The sequence below is a fragment of the Neophocaena asiaeorientalis genome, unplaced genomic scaffold (assembly GCF_003031525.2).
Source record: "Neophocaena asiaeorientalis asiaeorientalis breed wild unplaced genomic scaffold, Neophocaena_asiaeorientalis_V1.1 scaffold90, whole genome shotgun sequence".
NCBI classification, from domain to species: domain Eukaryota; kingdom Metazoa; phylum Chordata; class Mammalia; order Artiodactyla; family Phocoenidae; genus Neophocaena; species Neophocaena asiaeorientalis.
In genome coordinates this window covers 323,217-345,325 of record NW_020172445.1, presented here as the reverse complement: position 1 = coordinate 345,325, position 22,109 = coordinate 323,217, and the positions used below count along the sequence as shown (strand labels likewise).

Below are 22,109 nucleotides of genomic sequence, written 5' to 3'. Positions count from 1 at the left end.
ATACTGTTTGAATACTTCATCATGTTCACATTACTTTTTGTTTGTTTATCTTCTCAAAGAACCAGCTTTTAGTTTTATTGATCTTTGCTATTGTTTTCTTTGTTTCATTCATCTTTGCCTCCATTCTTTTTCCGAGGTCCTGGATCATCTTCACTATCATTCTTCTGAGTTCTTTTTCTGGAAGGTTGCCTATCTCCACTTCATTTAGTTGTTTGTCTGTGGTTTTATCTTGTTCTTTCATCTGGCACATAGCCCTCTGCCTTTTCATCTTGTCTGTCTTTCTGTGAATGTGGTTTTTGTTCCACAGGCTGCAGGAGTGTAGTTCTTCTTGCTTCTGTCACATTACTTTTGTAGTTTAAAAACCCTCATCTGTTATCCTTTCTTATTTTAGGGAAGGATTATTTAAAACAATTGTCGTCATCATCTGAAACTAAAGGACAATTTTTCAAAAAAGGACAGTTGGGAGCGCTCACGCTGACCTTTCCATGGCACAGCACTGTCCCTCTGGTCCTTGTCGTCCTGCAGCCTAGTACGCTGCTGAGCACTGGTGTCTGGGCCAGCGTTATGGGAACGCCTGGGTCAGGGCATGTTGCCGATGGGCCCAGTTGTAGCCCCTGGCAGGTTTCCTGACTCCATGCTTTGGCCACAAGGAAGGGTGGGTAAGAACATTGGTTGTGAATACTCTCTAGCGTATGCCTTGGAGTCAGGCTGACCTGGCTTCTGAACCTCAGTTTTCTCATCTTTGTAAAGGAGCTCGTACCTAACTTGGCAGCATAGTTGTAAAGATGAAATGGGCCCAGTCTCCGGATTAACGAATAGTAGTTATTAACTCAGAGTGCTTGTTTAAAGGGCGGCCAAGCAGGGAGGATTCAGAAGGAACATGACAGACTGAAACACCCCGAGGTTATCCAGAATGATCTGTGTGGGTGATGGTGTAGCAGGATGCATACAGCGCATATGTAGACTCATAGCCTTCGGAAATGCTTAAAATCTTCTGCCTCCAGCTGTGACCTTGGGTCAACTCTATGTCTCGTGAGACTCCATGGGGCTAATGTCGCTGAATAGCTATGATTTTGGTTCTTCGGCCCACAAACCAGGAAGTGGTCCGCCCTCTTGAGACCAAACTCAGAAGCCCATCTGAAACTCATATTTGATCACATTGCTGGTCAGAGGAAGTAAGCCAAGTCTCCTTCTGCAGTGGCTTGCAATAGTCCTTGATCTAGTCAGGGGGCTGTTTCAGGTTTTGGCTCCCATGGGGTATCTTCCAGAAGCCCCTCCTTCCTAATACTCTTTTCCTCCCTTCCCCACAGTAGTTTTCACGGACTGCCCTGGGCAAGAGTCGGCCCTGCTGACTGATGATGACTTCACTGTTCTGAACAACAAAACAGTCCAGGTAAAATACCATGTCCACCTTCAGGAGAGAAGAAAGACATTCTCCGTGCATGCCCAGCTTGCTGCTGGCCAGGAGACCGAGGTTGCCGTGGCTGTTGTGAGCCATGTTACCCCTGCAGAGGACGCAGGGTTAGACCTCAGTTGCCCATAGCTGTGCGCGTGGGTACCGATCTAAGCAGGGTAGTGTTTGCAGCTGCCCAGTAGGGGGCACCAGAGTCAGGCAAGGGGGGCCCAGAGCTGCTTTGTGAGTAATGGCCCAGTGCCCTTCCTCCCTTGAATTCCCTGTCCCATCTCCCTTTCCTTCTTTCCCATATCATGCCGGTAAACCGCAAGTGAAGGTGATCCCAACACAGGACTGCCAATCTCATGAACCTTTGGGAAGATGGACCTGGGGCTCTTGGCCACATTTCTTTGTTTTGTCTAATTTAATTTTTTGAGCAGCTAATATATCCACATGGTTCAAATTTTTAAATATTAAAAAGTTTTAGAATGAATAACCTCCCCTTTTTTCTCCCCCTATGTCTAATGCCCTCTCTACCCCTCAAAGAGAAGACCTGTTACTTTCCTTCTAATTTATGTATTTGTTCTATATTTATATTAAATATATTTATATATATTATATATAGGTATAAAATAAACTTTTCGGTCCTCTTTTATGCAAAACTAACATACTATTCACATGTCTGCACCTCCTTTTTGCACTGAAAAATACATCAGTACACTGCCTATCCCCTTCTCACAGATAACCACCGTTATAAGCTTCTAGTATCCCCCAGACTTTGTCTGTATATAAGCAGATGTGAATATATGCCTTATTTTCCCACCCTTTTACACAAAAGATGGAACAGTGCCTGGCACATATTAAGCCCTATGTAAGTGTTTGTTAAATAAAATACTAAACTACATTAAGCTGTTCCATATCTTGTTCTTTTTCACTTAAGTATGGATATATATCAAAGATCTTTCCATGCCAGCACAGAGAGACATCCCTCATTTTTCAAGCTGTATACAATTTCCACTAGATGGATGTATTATAGTGTATTTAATTGAGCCTTCTCTATAAGTGAACACTTAGATTATTTCCAAGTTTTCTTTTACAATAAACCCATCTGGGCCTCTGTCCTTGCCATGAGCCCCTGTAGATGAGAGGATGTTGGGTATGTTCCCGTTGTTTGCACATCTGGGTTAAGGGGTCTTCTCTCCTTGCAGGAAAGGAAAGCATTGAAGATCTCCCCATCCAAACGTATCTTGCGAAGACGCAAGAGAGATTGGGTGGTCCCGCCAATATTTGTCCCTGAGAATGGCAAGGGTCCCTTCCCCCAGAAGCTGCATCAGGTATGACTGTGCCTTCTCCGTGGGAGTCATTGGTGTCTTCAGGGACTCTCATTCAAAGGCCTGAATATGAGGTTTCTTGCTACTGAGCCCTGGGGCCCGCAGAGGGAAACTCTCTGATGGGAGCAATTTCTAATCAGGCAGTGCCTCTCCACCCCTCCCCAACAGAGAGATATTTGTCACTTTGTCAGCTGCCATTTTCTTTTGCTTCCAGCTCAAATCTAATAAAGACAGAGGCACCAAGATTTTCTACAGCATCACGGGGCCTGGGGCAGACAGCCCCCCTGAGGGTGTCTTCACCATAGAGAAGGAAACGGGCTGGTTGCTGTTGAATAAACCACTGGACAGGGAGAAAATTGCCGAGTATGAGGCAAGTAACCTTTAGCGTCCAACGAGAAGCAGGGCCCCAGGAAGGGTAGTGCCAGGCTGACCCCAGGCCTGTGTACCTACAGCTCTTTGGCCACGCTGTGTCGGAGAACGGTGCCTCCGTGGAAGAGCCCATGAACATCTCCATCATCGTAACAGACCAGAATGACCACAAGCCCAAGTTCACCCAGGATGTCTTCAGAGGGAGCATCTTGGAAGGGGTACTACCCGGTAAGAGGACTGGGGAGGGCACAGCTATAGAGGTCTGCTGGGCCCAGACCTGGCCTTGGGTCCACTTCTGGAATCAGCCCAGACTCTTAAAGGCTGGAAGAAGCCTTCATACCTGATTTCCTGGGCTGTGCCTCAGATTACCTGGGATCTTCTTAAAAATCCAGATTCCCCCACTCCATCTCAAGATCCCTGAATAAGAATGATCCTGGAGTAGAGCCCCAGAATCTGTGTATTTGAAAATTTCCCAGAAGCTTCAGATGATCAGCCAGCTGCAGCTTTGGAGCTGCAGAGACCTATATTTGAATCTGGATTTTGTCTCTCATCTGCTGTGACCCTGGGCAGGGTCTTGACCTCTGAGCCTCAATCTTCACACCTGAAAATGGGGATAATATCAACCGTAAAGAGCTGTGAAGATTAGAAATAACACATGCCTACTGCTGTGTGATATGAAGCACCTGACATGAGGTTCTTTGGGGAAATGGCAGCTGCAAGGAGGGTGGCAAAGGGTGAGAGAAAGCAGAAGATGAATTGTCAGGCTGGGGAAGAGGGTGAGAGGGGCTGGCAAAAGACTAGAGAACTAGGTGACATTAATGACCTCAAAGACAGTGCTGGTGAGGAGGGCTCCTCCTCTCCCTTTGTCTCTGAGTTGTGGAGAATTACAGAGAAATGTGAGTTGGTTAGGTTGCCAATAATAGACATTCCCGGAAGAAAAACAGAACCTTCAACAATATGGAACCTTTTCCCCCTTTGTATTGAGGAAGCCTAGAGGTGGTCAAGCCGGGCTGGGACGGTGCTTTAACATGTGGGGGAACTAGGCTCCTTCCATCTCGTTGCTCTGCTGTTTTGGCTTTATTCCCAAGATTACCTCATGGTTGCTGCTGGAGCTCTGGCCATTATATCTGGAAGGAGGGAAGGGGTGGGAAGAATAAGCCCCTTAACTCAGAAAAACGCTTCCCCCAAAGCTGTATATCCCATTCGTCAGATTTCAGTCTCATGGCCACAGCTAGCAGCAAGAAGCGAAATAGTTTTGGTTCCCGGTGGGCTTGTGCTCAGCCTAGAATGATTATGAGGATTATGTTTCTAAGAAGGAAGGGGAGAATGGGAAATGGGCACCAATTAGCAATCTCTGCCATGAGTGGAACATGGGGCCAAGCCAGCGAGCAGGGTGGAGCCTCTTGGAGTTCCAGAAGTGGGCAAGGCTAGAATCGGAGCTGGAAGGGAAGGTTGTGCACTCAGCAGCGCTTCTCCCCTCCAGGCACTTCTGTGATGCAGGTGACAGCCACGGATGAGGACGATGCCATCAACACCTACAATGGGGTGGTTGCTTATTCCATCCATAGTCAAGAGCCAAAGGACCTCATGTTCACGGTCCACCGGAGCACAGGCACCATCAGTGTCGTCTCCAGTGGCCTGGACCGGGAGGTAAGTGGCCCTTCGGGAAGGTGCTGCCTGCCCAGGCTAGCCCAGGCTGGGGTCTGACACTCAGAGCGGAAGCCTCTGCCCCCAAAGCCCAGGGCAGAGCAGTGGGGACCCAAGTCAGCTGGGAGTGGCTGCTGCTGTGTCCCACATTGATGTCCTGCAGCTCCCTCGGGCCAGTGGCACGTTGCCAAACCATCTCGTTAAGGCTGAGGAGGCAGCTGTAAAACACAGACGTTTAATACTTTCTGCAGGTTTTCTCATTTCCTCTCGGCACGGCTCATTTAGCACGCACATTGCCCAGATTTGTCCCGTGTGTGCCACAAAGCAGAATTAGCTCCATGGATATTAGAGTTGCCTCCTGTTCCCTAATTAATACCTTTGCCCAAATCCACACTCAAAGCTCCCATTCTGCGTCCGCCCAGGGTCAGGAAGCAATGCCCAGGCTTCATCCCACGACAGGCCCAGGAGAACCGTTTGGATCCACAGTTCCCCTCCCCCTCCACCCTTTGCTTCTGGTCTTTTCTGCAGTGGGCAAGCAGTGGGTCAGGAATCAAGAGAACACTTAGAGGGAGGAACATTCCGCTTCCCTCCCCGTATACCCAAGGCTGTGCGCAATGTGCAATGGCCTTCCACTTCCACTCTCCTTTTCTCCCCAGAGAGTCCCTGAGTACACACTGACCATCCAGGCTACGGACATGAACGGGGACGGCTCCAGCACCACGGCTATGGCCATAGTGGAAATCCTCGATGCCAATGACAACGCTCCTGTGTTTGAGCCCCAGCAGGTAATGCCCCTTCCTTCCTTCTTCCCTCGTCAGATGATGAAGGACTAAGTTTCTCCTTTCTGATGAAACTCCGGAACCAGCCTACATTGCTTCAAGTCCCAGTTCCAGCACTTGTGAGCTTTGTGACCTGAGGTGAACTACCTAACCTCTCTGTGCCCTATTTCCTAATCTGTGAAATGGAGATGATGCTCCATTGTCTCCTGCTGCATTTTTCTGAGTTTTAAATGAAATAATCTATGTACAGTTCTTAACACAATCCCAGGTGCACAAGTGCTCAATATGAAAATCTTTGTTGATATGGAAGGTCCTAATTTGCCTCACACCTATACCTGCCCACGTTCCCCCAGTGAATGTTTGTACACCTCACATAACAGAGGAGTCAGTGCCAGTCAAGGTGACACCCACCCCCTTCCATCTGTAGGTAACTCTGACAGCTAAACATTGTTTAGGCCTGATTAAAAATTTGTTCTCAACAGCTGATTTCCCCATCTTTGCCACCTGTTCTAGAATTTCCAAAAAGTTCCTGGTCAGTGCCCCAGAGCAATCAGACACCTAGCCCTTCTTGCCACCTTCCTTATGCCTTTCTGATCTCAGCTAGATATAGGTGACTACTCAATGGCGAGGCCTTGGGCACCCAGATCAGTGAGATTCCTGGAGCGTCAGGCCCCTGGGTGTAGGGAAAGCAGGCCCAAGATTGTCGTGGTCTGTCCCAGCAGCTGTGAGGCTGACTCTTGGGATGTTCTGCATCCATCCATGCCTTGAAACCCCAATAAGTGGGTTGGGCGGTCCAGGAAAGGGTGAGCGGCATGGGGCGCCCCTGGAGTTGGATGGAGGATTCACAGCCAGTGAAGAGTGGAACAGCCTCTCAAGGTGGTCAGTCTCTCCGCTCTGACTGTGCTGTGCTTCCCACGCTGACAGTACGAGGCCCGTGTGCCTGAGAACGCAGTGGGCCACGAGCTGCAGAGGCTGACAGTGACCGATCTGGATGCCCCCAACTCACCGGCATGGCAGGCTACCTACCGCATCGTGGAAGGTGACAACGGGGACCATTTTACCATCACCACCCACCCTGAGAGCAACCAGGGTATCCTGACAACCAAGAAGGTGAGTCGGTTTGGGCTTTGTACAAGGGCCACACCTGGGACAGTCAGGTCTGCAGCCTCCAGGACTAGAGGGTACCACCTGCCTTGGGAGACATACCTTAGACCACTCACCAGGGAGTGTACCAGGCCAGTGGCTTGCAACACTCTCCCATTCCTCTTGGGTTGGGGAATTCCTTTGTTCAAACTAAACCTTACCCAGGGACCCAGTTCATAAAACAGATTCATAAAACAGAGTTGCTGATCTAATTGAGGCAGATCAGTGGGACCCCACCTCCCAGATCCCAGTGTCCAGTGGCTGCTCCCAATCAGTCTTACACAGAGGGTTTCTGTTTTATTGGAATTCTTGCTAATTTTGCATTCAATCCATAATTCACATCTAGGTGTCTAGGTGTTTGGATAGTAAAATGTTTTAAATTACTTAGTAGTTAGGCATACCCTTGCCTCTCAAAAAGTCTTTTAATAAAATTGATGCTTCAAGAAGATGTGTCCAATCTTTCTTTGATTTCTTTCACCTCCTGGTTTATTATGAAGAATGGACCAGTTTGAGAAATGGGGTCTTTATATAATACTTTAAAGGCTGTCCCCTCCTTGCAACCAAAACTTTGTAACACCCCTTTCACACTGTGAAATGAATTTCATTTATAATATAACTTCTCTAACTTATGTAATTTCTAGAAAAATGGAATGCTCTAACTGTAAAATAAAAGAGAATTTTACAGGAAAAGTTACTGATAATAAAATATTTCCATATGTAAACCTTTGGGCACAAGTACACTAGAAAACATAATGAAGCAGTTAGTTTCTTGCGCATCGTCCAGATGTAGTAGATACTATATGTCACTCTAGTGACTCATATCACGAGTGGTATTGATGTTTCTCCAGAACAGCAAATAAACAACTTTGGGAAAGACGTGAACAAATCAAATTACAAGCTCCCCTCAGAAGTTGCATTCCTGGAAAATTCAGTATAAATTAAAACCACACCAAAAACTCGGTTTGTATGTAAAACACGTTCTAGACTATAAATATAGACAGAACATCACACCCATAAACACATGAATGTCCATGGTGATATTGGCAAGTCACATGGGATATGGGACAGTTCTTTGTGTCCCTGCCCCAGCCTGTAAATGCCAGTGGCATCCCCAGTCATTAGGACACCTAGAAATGCCTCCTCCAAGTTTCTACGACACCCCCTAGGGGGTGTCATCACCCCATAGGGAACCAGTTCTAGGCTTATGGCTTACTACTCTAGTTGCCTTTGGGGTGGTGGTCTGAGAGACCCCACTGGATGTCCACTCAGGAAATGCAGGAGGCTCTATGGGGTAGGGAAGGGGCAGTATTGTTGCTGGTGGGAGCATCCAGCCCCCCATTGTGGGCCCTTCTGGCATCACAGCACTGCATGGGGCCTCCTCACAAAATGGTGGCTCAGGTCCTCCTTCCTGTTCTGTCCCAGGGCTTGGATTTCGAGGCCAAAAACCAGCACACCCTGTACGTTGAAGTGATCAACGAGGCTCCCTTTGTGGTGAAGCTCCCAACCTCCACGGCCACCATAGTGGTCCACGTGGAGGATGTGAATGAGCCGCCCGTGTTCGTCCCACCCTCCAAAGTCATCGAGGTCCAGGAGGGCATCTCCATCGGCGAGCCTGTCTGCACCTATACCGCGCGGGACCCCGACAACGGGAGTCAGAAGATCAGGTACATAGGAGCTGGGCTTAAATTCAGCTAAATGCGTGGGTACTGTTGGATGGGTTGTTTATTATAGCCAGAATTTGTTCTAATTGCCATAAAGACTATTAAATATTTTGAACGTCACCACTGTACAGGGCCTTCCCTTCCTACCCTCCATGTGGCTGAAGTCCAGGGGACAGGTATTCCTGCTCCCTCTCATGTGTCCCTGCTGGGACCCCACCTTCTGCTCAGGCTCCCATTTGGGGGTGAGATGCATTTTCCACGTAATCCTGCTTAGGAGCCCTGAGTCCTATGAAACCCTCAGCCAGCTGGCATGAGGAGGCTTTGATTGATGACTCCAGAACTCTTAAGTATTCTGAGTGTGATTCTTCTCAACTTTTCTGCTCCAGCTACCACATCCTGAGAGACCCAGCAGGGTGGCTAGCAATGGACCCAGACAGTGGGCAGGTCACTGCTGCAGGGGTCTTGGACCGTGAGGATGAGCAGTTTGTGAGGACCAACATCTACGAAGTCATGGTCTTGGCCACGGATGATGGTGAGAGCTTCCTCCCAGCCCCTCCACATGAGCACCTTTGGAGCCAAGGACACCGCATGTCCCCTCCACAGACAGAGTGTGGTGTGGGGAAGCGGTGTCAGCAATCCTAGCTGGGAGGTCAAAGGGGTCTCTCAGAGGGGTCTTTTAAAGGGTGGTCCTAGGGTTGGCTGGTTTCCAGTTCCCTAAGACCCAGGAGTCAGGAAGTATCCTGAAGACTCCTTTCAGCTTAAGTTTGTGGTTCACTGAGCCCTGAATTGGCCTGTTGGTTTCCCCTTATGAGTGATTGAAAAGGGCTGCCTGGAAAGTGTCATGATTGATTAGTGATGTCACACCATGACAGGATTGGGGGTGATGATGTAATTACCATCTCTATTTGACACATACTGAACCAAGGCCTGGAGGCAGGCGAGAGGCTACTGCAGGGCTGGGAAGCAAAACTTCCCTGAAGCTGATCAGCAAACACTGCATCAACCCTGAGGTGGCCAATAGGTTTCTCTTTGTAATAGATTGGTAGTGGCTGTCTGGATGAAGTGACTGCAGCTGCGTTGTGATCAGTTAGTAATGTCTGCCATGGACACAAAATGAGAATGATGGTATGTTTGCCATGCATTTGTCATCACTGGTTTGATCTATAATGAAGCTAGTGTTCAGAGGCTCTTGAAAGGTTACAGTTAGACAGTAAATAGGACCCTCCTGAGGCTGATTAGGTAGGTCCTGGGGGAGCTTAGCATTGATTCATCAACCCAACCAAGGGCACATGCTGAAAAGAGATCATGTGTGTGATTACAAACAGGGAGCCCTCCCACCACTGGCACGGGGACCCTCCTGCTAACACTGATGGATGTCAATGACCATGGCCCTGTCCCTGAGCCCCGTCAGATCACCATCTGCAACCAAAGCCCTTTGCCTCAGGTGCTGAACATCACAGACAAGGACCTGTCCCCCCACACCTCCCCTTTCCGGGCCCAGCTCACACACGACTCGGACATCTACTGGACGGCAGAGGTCAATGAGAAAGGTAACTGAGTGGTGGTGGCAGATGGGTGTCTGCCCCCTACCAAGACCCGACACACCTTCTCGCCCCAGTGTCTTGTGGGTCACCGAATTACCAGTCTCCTCAAGAATGTCAGTTAAATGCTGCTTATTAACTTAGTGTAAGCCTTTGGAATTCCACAGGAGCCCTTAAAGACCGTTCTAGCTCAACCACCTGCCTGTACAATTGGAAAAACAGGCCCAGAGACATGGCATGTGCCTTTCTCACTCTCACATAATGAGGGAGTCAGAACTCCAGCACGGTGATAACAGCTAACATGTCTGAGCATGCTTGCTGTGTGCTATGTGTGCTTTAAGTAGATTCGGCTACTTAAACCTCACAACAACCCTGTAAAGAAGGTACTGTTATCTCACACATACATGCATGCGCACCCGTTTTACAGATGGGGAAACCAAGGCTTACAGAAGCTTAAATATATTGCCAAGGGCATTATGGTTAGAAAATGACGGCCCCAGGATTGGAATGCAGGCAGTCTGCCATACCAGGATGCTTTGCAGCTTACCATTTATCAAACCCTGGCGATATGCAAGATGCTTTTTGTACTTTTCCATATTTAATATTTCTACCATCCTCTGTGATCAGTATTTTTATCCCTATTTACAGATGAGAATGAGGCTCAGAGAGGTTAAATAGTGTGCCCAAGGGCACAGTGTGGATAAGCAGTGGAGCAGAAATTGAAGCTGGGGTCCCTCACCCCCACATCCTTGCTCCCAGCCACCTCCCTGTCCTTCCTCTTTCCCATCCCCCTGGAGCTCCTCAGCCTTGAGTGGTTTTTCAGTTGTCACAGGACTGGAGAAAAGGACTTGCTGGCATCAAGTGGGCAAGGACCCAGGTGTGTGAGAAAGATGCATCCAGGCCCAAGTGCCAGTAAGGCCCCTGGAGAAACCCTGCTCACTCTGGTTTGAAGCATCTTCCTCTTCCTCTTGGAGTAGAGTCCCCCAGGAGGGGAATGGGGAGCCAGAACATTCAGGTTCTGCCCCGAAGTAATGAAATGCCTGGCACCTGTTACTGCTGCTGAGCCCCGCCCAGAAAGGACTGGGGAGACCTGCTTCAAACACACATCTTATCTCATTTTTATGATTCCTGTGATTTGGGGATGTCTATCCAGCACCTGTCCTTGAGGGAACCCAAATTGGTCTCCTGTCACCACCTTGTGGCCTGGAAGCCAATTTTCCCCCGCCCTGACTGTATCGTTTACAGAGCGTAGACTCTGGAGCCAGAATGCCTTGGTTCAAGATCCAGCCCTTCCATTTACGAGGTTCGTGACTGTGGACAAGTGACTGAACCTCACTGTTCTGCAGTTTCCCTACTCGTAGAATGCTGCCATGATAGTACCTACCTCCATACAATCACTGTGAAGATTAAATGAGTGCCTGAAAGGCATCTTGTCTGGTATATCAGTGCTCGGTAGATGTCAGTGGCCATCTTCACCACCACTGTTTCCCAAACAATCACAGATCTGACTCTGTCAAGTGTGAGCATTAGGCCCAAAGCTCAGTGGTGCCAACACCTGATACTAGCATTGATACCCGGTTCTTGGTTTTGACTTAGCTGTTCTGTCTGACTGTGTTTTTTTGTCAGAGGAGTTAATCCAGACTCTACACCTGTGTGACCTTGGGCTGCTTACTTGACCTCCCTAAGCTTCAATGTCTGCATTTGTAAAATGAGGATAACAGAACCTGCCTCTTAAAGTTGGGGTGGATATCAGAGTTGGGCTTGGCACATAGCAAGTGTCAGTTTAGTCACTGACACTGCCACCAGCACCATCATCAGCTGAGAACTCAGCCCTCCAGCGTGGGAACAGGATAGCAGGAGGGATGTTTGGGTGAAATACCCCATGTTGGCCAAGTTTGAGAAACTTGGGTCTAAACGGAAGGCCTTTCTTCAGAGAGGCCTCTGACCCTATATTTCTCACCCACAAACACAGCCCCCCTCCCCACTCCAGGACTGCTGCACACCCTCCCCAGAGTGGTACCCATCGTGCAGGCCGCACTGAGGCTTGGCTTCTGCTCTGTGGCTGCCTGCTGCCCGCCCCGGGCCTTTGAAGGCTGGTTAGCACAGTGCCCATTGCAGCCTCACTGCCGGCATCTCTGAACTTGTGTGCAGTCACTAATGCTGGGATAACACAGGTTAGCACCCTCTCTGATCTGCTTAACAACATCAGTTACATCACCAAGTCCTATGCATTTGGATTTATTAATAATTGATGCTCACTCAGAATATCCGTGTTTCAGATACTGAAATTCTATCATACGGTTGAGGTGTAAACATTATATTTACTATTGCAAGAGCAAAATGCTGCAATAATAAATGGTAGTGAACTTTCAAATAGGAAAACAGGTGGCCAGTTAATGTAACTATTAAAAGATTGGGTTAGCTATCATTTAGGAAGAACAATGTTTGTTTTGCGGGAAGGAATAATCTAGCAGCTAATGGTACTGAGAAATTATTGGCTCTACATGCCATGACTTTCTAAAAACATCGTATTTAAAAAATGCTGTGATTATTGATTTATTTTAAATAAAGTGATGAATTTATTCTTCTATCCAAATAATCCTTTCCACAGTGGTAAATTTGGCTTTGGCCGAATATCAGCTTTTAACACTTGGTATAATGTGCTTTGGGGATATTGCTTCCTGTTGCCCAGATGCAGAGGCTGCCTCCTCAAACCTCCGTCATGGTGTGCTCGGTTCCCACCATTTGTGGTCTCCTGAGATGAATAATTATCTGTCCACTCCAGGAGACACAGTGGCCTTGTCCCTGAAGAAGTTCCTGAAGCAAGACACATACGACGTGCACCTTTCTCTGTCCGACCACGGCAACAAGGAACAGCTGACAGTGATCAGGGCCACCGTGTGCGACTGCCATGGCCACGTGGAGACCTGCCCTGAACGCTGGAAGGGGAGTTTCCTCCTCCCCATCCTGGGTGCTGTCCTGGCTCTGCTGTGTGAGTGCCGGCACCCTTCCCCTTCTGAGGACAGGATAGTTAGAAGACCTGATTCTACCCTGAACTTCACGGACTAAGGGGCCACCAACATTGTGCAACTGTTCCTTAAACTCTTAATTCCTGGAGCGTCATTCAATCCATAGATGTTTATGGAGGTTCTGGAAGGTGCCAGGCTTTGGGGATACATTGGGGAGCAGACTCGACCCTGCTGTCAGATCATCTAGTGGCTAGAGCGGTGGTTCTGAAGTCGTGGTCTCCAACCAACAGCGTTAGCATCACCAGGAATTTGTTAGAAAGGCTAATTCTCTGGCCCACTCCTGACCTACTGATTCAGAAGCTTAGGGGTAAGACCCGATAATCTGTGTTTTAACAAGCCCTTCAGGGGATTCTGATGCATGTTAGAGCTTGAGAGCCATTGGTCTAGTGAGCAGAAATGTTTAGTTAAAAACGAATTTCTTTGCTCTAAAGGTAGAACCTATCACATTTGCTTTTTTCACTCTCTGAATTGTCCTTACACAGAAAACACGCATTCAATCACATGTGAATACAAGAGCAAGCTTTAATTAGTCATCATACTGTGTAGCAAGCACTGTTAGGCGCTGAGGGTACAACACTTAACAAAACAGACCAGTCCCTGCCTTCATGGAGCTTACTTTCCAGTGCAGCGAGCAGACGACAAATAATCTGGCAGAGAAATAGGTGTTGCTATGGATTAAAAAAAAGTCGGGGAAGGGGGTCTGCCATTTTAAGTAGGGTGGGCAAGAAGTAGCCTTACAGAGAAGGGGATATTTGAGTAAAGACCTGAAAGAGGTGAGCAAGCAAATCACGCAGATCCCTAGGGAACATCAAGTGCAAAGGCCCTGAGGCAGCTCTGTGCTTTGTGTGTGGAAACAGCAATGACTGGGATGGAAAAAGCAAGAGGGAGAAGAGTAAGAGATGAGATGAGAGGGGGTCAGGGAAGTGATGGGTGTGACGGAGCCTTGTGTTGGGCCTTGTAGGTTATTGTAAGCACTCTGGTTGAAATGGGAAGTCATCGGGTTTGGAGCACAGGAGCAATGTGATTTGACTTGAATTTTATAGGATTCCTACTGAACAGACTGTAGAGGGCCCCAAGGGTGGGGACAGATTGCCATATGGAGCTACTGCCATAATCTAGGGGCGAGATGGTAGTTGTGACTTAGACCCAGGGTGGCAGAGTGAGAGGTGGTCACGTTTCAAGGTAGAATCTATTCAGATTCATATGTGGTATGAGGAAAAGAGCCATCTATGATTCCAAGTCCTGAACAAGTAGAAACATGGAGCTTCCATTAACCAGTTTGGGAAGGACCGTGGGAAGAGTCCAAGTGGAGGTATCAGTAGGCAGCTGGATATATAAGCTTTGGGTGCAGGTGAGAAGTCTGGGTTGCCTCCTGCCTTTCCTCAGACCCAGGGGGGAGGAAAAGGTGAGGGAGGAGTCATAGTCTAGTCCACAGAGGGTGTGCATCCTGAGAACCCATGGGCTCCCAAAGAAGGCTAGGTCAGTTTTGTCTGGCCAGAGGGAGACAGTGGTTCCACCGGCAGGCAAAAAAAGGGATAAAGCTAAACAGTGGCTCTATCCTCTTACATTAAACAGCCATAGAGAGGGCCAGGGGGTACCCTCCTCATATGGGATTAACTGGGGGTAAGGCGAGCAACTAGACACTAGCTGGCCAGTCCCCACTGTGTCCAAATAGACTGTCAGCCTTTCAAACCATATTACTAAAACCTAGTCCCTCTCTTAAAATTCCAAAATAGCATTTACACCTAAGTTCACATTACTGTGTTATATCAAAGTTGCACTGTCTTGCTTTTTTTTTTTTTTTGTGGTACGCGGGCCTCTCACTGCTGTGGCCTCTCCCGTTGCGGAGCGTAGGCTCCAGACGCACAGGCCCAGTGGCCATGGCTTGTGGGCCCAGCCGTTCTGCAGCATGTGGGATCTTCCCGGACCGGGGCATGAACCCATGTCCCCTGCATCAGCAGGCAGACCCTCAACCACTGCACCACCAGGGAAGCCCACACTGTCTTGCTTTTAACTTAAAGTCTATGGTTATTAGAGGACACCTAGTGACTTAAAAAGAGTCATGTTGAAAAGTAACATCTGCTGGGAGATTCCCATCCCCACAAAGGAGGGTTTCCTTAAGGACCAGTACCACCAATATGGGAAGACTGACAGTAAAATGATACAGAATTACAGGTGGGGGAATGAAGTCAGAATGCCAGTAGGAGGAGGTGATTTTAAGCTGAGAGCTCAAGGGTGAGAGCCATGCATAGGCATAGAGAGTGTTCCAGGTGAAGTGGGAGACTGCTGGGTATATTTGAGGAACCCCGAGGAGGCCAATGTGACTAGACTTGGGTGGCAGGGAGGCTTGGAGACAGGCAGGGGCCAGTCCTGTAGGCTTGATGGGAGTCAGGGATTTTCCTAGGTGCAAGGGGGCCACTGAAGTGTGTTAAGCTCTGGCTACTGAGTAGAGGGGTCTAGAATTAGATGGGGCTCTGGGGGTTGGTGGGTCCTGGCCAGCCGTGTGGTTGCTGGGGGGTGAATATTCACACTCCCCATCTCTTGCAGTCCTCCTGCTGGTGCTCCTGTTTTTGGTGAGAAAGAAACGGAAGATCAAGGAGCCCCTTCTGCTCCCAGAAGATGACACCCGTGACAACGTCTTCTACTACGGCGAAGAGGGGGGTGGCGAGGAGGACCAGGTGGGGCACTGGGGGGTCTGGGGGTCGGGAGGTGGATGGCCCCCACAGCCACTGGCAGGGATGGTTGGGTCAACCAATTAACCATGTCAGCTGCATCAACCAGACCCTGGTCTGAAGCATCCGTCTTCTGAAAGGGTGTCTGGTCCATGGCTCTAGTCTCTTTGGCCCCAGCCACGTTGACCTTGAACCTGTGCTTAACTGGGGAGGAGGGGGTTTGGAAACTAGGGCTTTCAGAGATCTCTGACATTATCTGTCTTCTAAGACCTACCCATGAACCAGAACATCCAAATGGTACAGAACTAGGGTGAAATGTAAACGGGGGGAGTGGAAGGGTCCTTCTCCATCCCATGACCTTCCCCTTTCATGAAGGACTATGACATCACCCAACTCCACCGGGGCCTGGAGGCCCGGCCTGAGTTGGTTCTCCGCAACGATGTGGCGCCAGCCTTCATCCCCACACCCACATACCGTCCACGGCCAGCCAACCCAGATGAAATTGGCAACTTCATCATCGAGGTGAGGCGTGGGGGGCCATCCTAGGGCAGCCCTTTATTCAAGCATCAGCAGCGCGAGCACAGACGGGCTTGGAGTCTTGGCTCTGGGTTCAAATCCTGACTCTACCTCCAACCTGCTGTGTGACCTCTGGCATATTTGAGTAACTTCTGAGTTTCTGTTCCTCCTCCATAAAACCCTAAGTTTCAGAGTGGTTAAGAATAGGTTAGGAATTATGTCTTTATTCAGCAAATGTAGTGCTTGTCCAGAGAAAACTCTGTAGCCAGACTCCCTGGATTTGAATTTTTAAAGATCTCAGGTGATTCCAATCTGGAGCAGAGTTGGTGTCCTCTGTCGTAGGGTGCTTTAGGGATTGGATGCACGATCACTTGGAACCGTGCTAGCACAGGGAACATCAAAAACGGATGCCTCTGACTCACCCTCCTGAGACTGTGATTCAGTTGATCTGGATGTGACTGGAGCTTCAGAATTCTTTTAAAGATTCCCAGATAATTTAAGTTTGGGAACCGCTGGCCTGGTACCTAACATGTATTAGGTAATGATAGCTACTGTTGCTAATAGCTAAATGTCTCTGATATTCTGAATTCTGGTCACATATTTGATTTATCTGAAGAATTTTGAAAAATATCAGTGCCTGGGACCCAGACATTCATTTTTTTTAGGCTCTGATGTTTTTTTAGTTCCCCAGAGAAATCAGATATATAGCCAGGGTTGTGAGAACCACAACCTAGGTACACAGAAGATGAGTGATATGAGCCTAGCACAGCCTGGTACCTTGATAGCAGTCAGTCAAAGGAGGTCTTTAATACGAGGGAGGGAAGGAGGAGGAAGAGATGGGAGGGGAGGGAGGAAAGAAGAAAGGAGGGGAGGATGGATGGATTTGGGGAGTTCAAGGAAGCAGCAGTGGGCACAGAGCTCAATGGGTGGTCAGGATACCTCACGTTGGCTTGAACCCTTCTTACCTTTCTTGCTTTCTAGAAATAGCCTGGTGGTCAGACTCTGTTCTTTAGCCTGAGCATATTTGAGAATCCTGGGCAAAAACAAAAGTCGCTGGGGAAAGTTGCTCAGGGCAACTTTGCCTTGGAGCCAAATAACCAGGAGATTTTCCCTCCAGTTAGATGAAGACAGTTTCCGGAATATCTGTGTTGGACAGTTTGCAGATACTGTCTCAGTTAATGCCTGCCTGCATCAACTCCGCAGAGTAGGAATCCTGTTGTCTTCCTCATTTCACAAATGAGGAAATAGTGTTCCACTATATGCCAGGTACTATGCTAATAAGTGCTTTTATATTTACGTATATTCATTTATTCCTCTAAAACTATAAGAAGTCTTCCCATTTTAGAGATGAGGGGGGAAGAATGGCACGGAGAGGTTAAGTTTACACATCGTGTGTGCAGTCTGATTTCAGAGCCCCCACCCTGAACTGCTGGCCTGTCACACTGAGCGCTCGCTCCAGGCTGGGCCCTGTGCTGAGGACTTATGTGCATTATTTCATTTTCAACCTTCAAAACCTTAAAGGAGGGGAGAGCTGGCTTCGCAGATGGAGAAATGCAGGCTCAGTTAACTTGCCGGGGCTCTCACAGCTGCCAGGTGTCTGATCCCGCAGCTCCTAACCCCCTGCTCTCTGTCTCCCAGAACCTGAAGGCGGCCAACACGGACCCCACGGCCCCACCCTATGACTCCCTGTTGGTGTTCGACTATGAGGGCAGTGGCTCCGATGCCGCCTCCCTGAGTTCGCTCACCTCCTCTGCTTCCGACCAGGACCAAGACTACGACTATCTGAATGAATGGGGCAGCCGCTTCAAGAAGCTGGCAGACATGTATGGCGGGGGCCAAGACGACTAGGCCTCCCTGCCTGCAGCGCCAGGGGCCTAAACACCAGGCCCTCAGCTGCATCTCCAAGGGGTCTCCGTCCCCACCTCGGCCAGGGACTTCGAAGCTTGTTGAGAAGTAGCCTTAGCAACTTGGAGGGAAGAGGCATGATGTTAAAGGGGCAGGTTTCTAAGCCTTTCAGCATGGAGGGACCCTGGCAGTTTGATTTCAACAGTGAAAACCTCTTAGCCTCGGCCAGGGCTGCCGAATTTCCGGGAGTCTCTCCCCTGCCGTAAGATGCTCAGCCCTGTGTACCGGGCCTGGACCGACTCTGACTCCCCCATGTTGACGTTCTCTCCGGAATGGACCCTCCTCCTTAGAAAGAGGCCTCTTATTGCAATCTGGATTTTTTTTTTTTTAATGCTATTTTCAAAAAGTTAGAACCAGGTCCTCAGCCGCCCCTGGGGTCCTCCAGAAGCCCAGGCCAGAGCTGCCTGGCTCATGTGCCCTCATGCATTGCATTTCTCTCTGATGTCTGGGCCCCGAGGCCTCCTGTTTGAATGGATTACTGCGTTTTTATACCGAGCGTGTTTAGGTGGTCCTTTATTTTTTACTTTCCCTATCGAGTGGTGTAGAGGAAGGGTGATGACAATGCTGTAAATGTACTAGAACTTTTTTATTAAAGGAACTTTTCCCAGAGGTGCCAGGGGAGTGAACTTTTTTTTTTAGTAGCAGTTTATTGACGTATAATTCACACACCATATCATTTACCCATTTAAAGTGTATAATTCAGTGGTTTTCGAGAACTTTGAGAGTTGTGCAAGGGGGAGAAAATGCTTTTAGCCCTGAGGGCTTCCCCCCAGCTTCCTCCTGATGGTAGAGGAAGCTCAGGATCTGTTGACAGGCCCAGGTAGGGGCAAACCTTCTGCTGTCCTCCCTACAGATTCAGAACTGCTAACTCTGTGTGAGAACCGTTAACTTGCTTACCCTTGGGCTTAGCGGCACCAGGGCTGCAGGCGATGTCTTTTCTGGACCAGTGGCTGCACACATACATGGTGCAGTACGTGAAGATTTCCTCTCCTGTTCTGTGGGCTCTGTGTCGAAAGGCAGGGATTGGGGAGAATTTGGCTCCACTTCTTCCCAGCAAGTCCCTTAACCTCTACCTGCCTCAGATTTTTCATGTATAAAATGGGGAGTTTTTATGGAGATTAAGTGAATTAACATCTGGCACATGGTAAGCGCTATCTGTGTTGATTGGTAACAGCTACCATTTATTCAGTACTTTTTAGACCCAAACAGCCCTTAATTTCAATTACTTCCTCTAAACAAATCGTCACAGTCACCCTCTTAGGGGATCTTCCTCCTTTAAAGAATGGCCTCATTGTGTTTTTTTTAAATGAAGCCGGATCATCATCAAAATCAAGCCAGACAGAAAATTAGAGAACTCACCCAGGATGTCAATGAAATTGGAACATTCCTGACAACACCAGGGCACAGATGCAGGAATAAGGATGAAGAGGCAGCAGGGATTCCATGTGTGTCTTTGTTAAAGCGAAGTTTTAAATTTGTCTTTGCAATGAACCAGAAGAAAAGAGTCCGAAGTGAAGCTGAAAATGTCGCTGAAGTTGAAATCAATGTGTCCTTCCTGCAGGAGTGACTGATTCTTTAAAGCAATGGTACTCCAAGTGCGGTTCCTGGGCCAGCAGCGTCGGCATCGCCTGCTGAATCAGAAACTCTGCAAGCAGGACCCTGCAATCTTGTCTAACAAGCCTTCCAGGTGATTCTGATGCACCTGTGAGTTTAAGACCAAGGCTCTGAAGCGTGAGGCCGTGGGTGTCCTGAAGCCTCAGGCCCTGGATGGGGAAGTTTAAAGGGAACTGAGTCTGCTAAGAAAGCTCCTTGGTCCGTAGCACCTGAGCCCACGGTCACAGCACCTCCTGCCTCTCCCTCAAGCTGCAGCATCTGGCTCCCGCAGCCTCAGCTTCCCCTCTACCCGGGCCCTGCTGCTACTGCTGCTAAGGTTGTGCGGGGAGGATTAGGTGTCTCAGCCAGCAAACACCTGCTGCCCCTTATCTTAAATGCCTCTCTGAGAAGCCTGAATAAAGCCTGAAACCCTATCTTCAGCTGAGACTAATAATAAAACCAAGGAGCCACTGTCCAGGCTGGCCTTCCTCCCCTGAGATTTTTGGAGGGAGCGGAGGAGCAAAAGCAGCCTTTCCTAGCCAAGCCTCGTCTCTGCGGGTGGATCTGGATTCCCTTGGTGATGGAACCCGCCACCAGCCTCTGAGTGATTTGGAAGGAACGAGCCTGGGCTGTGTGACGGGGATGGATGTTATGTCACTCTCTCACTCGGGACCTGCGGACGCGTGCTATGTCACTCGCCCGGGACCTGCGTCTCATCTGAAAGATGGACTCTGGTCTTTAGGGCCTATAATAATAAGTCAAACTATTTGCAGCTGGTAGGTCTCCAGTGCTAACCACTGAGTGAGTGCTGACTGTAAATAACCAGTGTGGCCCGCCATACCAATGGGGACCACCTGCATGTTTGCTTTGCCTACCCTGAATGTGAATCTTTCACATTTTGAGGTCTAACAGTTGAACATGCATCCTTCCAATCTTTCCCCCCCTATGCATTACATACACATTTTGCATTATATCTTTTCATAACAGGACGCAGAAGGATTGCCTTATCGTCTCCATCACATCTAGTTTGGATGTGCTGGCATGTATGTAATCTTACTACCATCCATGGACATTAGTACTTGTAGTTTTTCGCCCTTAACAATGATAAAATAAATTCCCTGGAGCATCCATCTCTTCAGATGCTTCAAAGCCAGCCTTCAAGGACTTCCCTGGCGGTCCAGTGGTTAAGACTCCGCGCTTCCGCTACAGGGGGTGTGGGTTCGCTCCCCGGTCGGGGAACTAAGATCCTGCGTGCCACGCAGTATAGCCGAAAAAGAAAAAAGCCAGCCCTCCAACAACTGGGGAGGGGTGAGGGGGCCTGTGGTCCTGGTTGTGATCGAGGCTGCCTAATTCTAAGTGGAGGGTTTAGATGGGTTGGTGCTGAAAGGACCCCTCAGGCTCATTCTATTAAATGATTTTCCCCCAGACTTAAAGCCAAAGTTGCAGAACCCAAGTCCAACAAAGAAAATAATTGAAGTAAAGCTGTGGGAAGAAGGGGTCAGGGTGCCCAGAGACCTGCCTTTGGCCTCATCCTCCCAGTGTTTCTCCTTAAGAACCCAAATGCAGAGCATTTTGAAAATTGCCCCCAATCTACCCCTGTCATTTTTCAGATTGGAAAAGATAGAGGTTCCAAAAGCAGGGACTCCCCAAGATCGCTCCAGCGGGGCAGAGATGGGCAGAACCCAAGCCTCACTTCTCACCATGCCTTTTCCCTGGTGGCTGACCTGACAATCTTTTTTTTCCTCCCCAAAAGGCTGAAGATAGGAGCCATCTCACCAGGTGGGCTTTGCCAGTCCCTGAAGGGGCCTGAGGGGATGGATTTCATCCCCTGAAGGTTGGCAAGTAGCTGAGGCCTCAAATTCCTGGCTTCCTATGCCAGACATGGACTTTCCTTAACCACAGGCCCACACAGGGATGCAGCAAGAAGACCCAGGTAGGGAAATGCTGAGGAATGGCCAGTAAGGGGGGGCCCTGAGGTCAGCCGGGCAACGGTCCTACCATTGAAAGGGTGGGGGCAGTCACCCTGGGAAGCCCCTTGGGCAGCTCACACCCTTTGTGTCCAGTTCCAGACTCACTGGGGGCTCCACTCCTTCTGGCTAAAGGCAGAGCCTACCTCCCACCTCCCACGAAAATAATCCACCCAGGAGGCGTGGTTCTGGGCACAGGTTCAAATCCCAGCACCTCCAGGCACGATGCCTTAGGCTAATCACTTAACCTTTCTGTGCCTCGCTTTCTTCACCTGGAAGGTGGAGGAGTAAATGAGTTAGTATCTGTGAAGTGCTTAGAACGGCGCTTGGCACAGGAGCGCTGCCTAAGTGTTGTTCTTATCACTGCGTGGTGGTGGCTGACAGACTGACAGCGTTGGGTGCTGCTCCTTTATCTCCACACTCACAGCTTGGGCGGAAACAGCCCTTCCTACCCTTAGCGTTCCCGACTGCAGAAAGGGACGTCAGTGGTTAGGGTGGCTGTGGCTTCCCCGAAGGCCCTTCCCCTCTGCACCCAGCAGAGGGCACCATCCACTCGAACCACA

At 49.1% G+C, this 22,109-nt stretch overlaps 2 protein-coding genes across 6 annotated transcripts in view; both read left to right on the top strand.

Annotated features, from left to right (window-relative positions):
- Positions 1–18,597, top strand: part of CDH3 (cadherin 3) — a 94,935-nt gene extending 76,338 nt beyond the window's left edge. For 2 of the 4 annotated variants that reach the window (XM_024734114.1, XM_024734110.1), the window contains 14 exons: positions 1,311–1,393; positions 2,602–2,727; positions 2,939–3,094; positions 3,177–3,321; positions 4,577–4,743; positions 5,397–5,525; positions 6,444–6,629; positions 8,085–8,326; positions 8,710–8,855; positions 9,649–9,873; positions 12,650–12,856; positions 15,441–15,571; positions 15,941–16,087; positions 17,720–18,595. In XM_024734114.1, coding sequence (XP_024589882.1) covers positions 1,311–1,393; positions 2,602–2,727; positions 2,939–3,094; positions 3,177–3,321; positions 4,577–4,743; positions 5,397–5,525; positions 6,444–6,629; positions 8,085–8,326; positions 8,710–8,855; positions 9,649–9,873; positions 12,650–12,856; positions 15,441–15,571; positions 15,941–16,087; positions 17,720–17,929 — 2,300 coding nt within the window. In that variant the 3' untranslated portion in view covers positions 17,930–18,595. Of the gene's footprint in view, positions 1–1,310; positions 1,394–2,601; positions 2,728–2,938; positions 3,095–3,176; positions 3,322–4,576; positions 4,744–5,396; positions 5,526–6,443; positions 6,630–8,084; positions 8,327–8,709; positions 8,856–9,648; positions 9,874–12,649; positions 12,857–15,440; positions 15,572–15,940; positions 16,088–17,719 lie in introns of all 4 variants that reach the window. The other 2 variants (XM_024734102.1, XM_024734120.1) reach the window with 2 other exon arrangements.
- Positions 18,598–18,726: 129 nt separating this feature from the next.
- The window catches only part of LOC112392355 (cadherin-1), a 105,540-nt gene continuing 102,157 nt past the window's right edge, over positions 18,727–22,109 (top strand). Inside the window, exons 1-2 of one of the 2 annotated variants that reach the window (XM_024734093.1) lie at positions 18,727–20,355; positions 21,333–21,512. The gene's annotated coding sequence lies outside the window, so the exon portion shown is untranslated. Of the gene's footprint in view, positions 20,623–21,332; positions 21,513–22,109 lie in introns of both variants that reach the window. The other variant, XM_024734085.1, reaches the window with a different exon arrangement.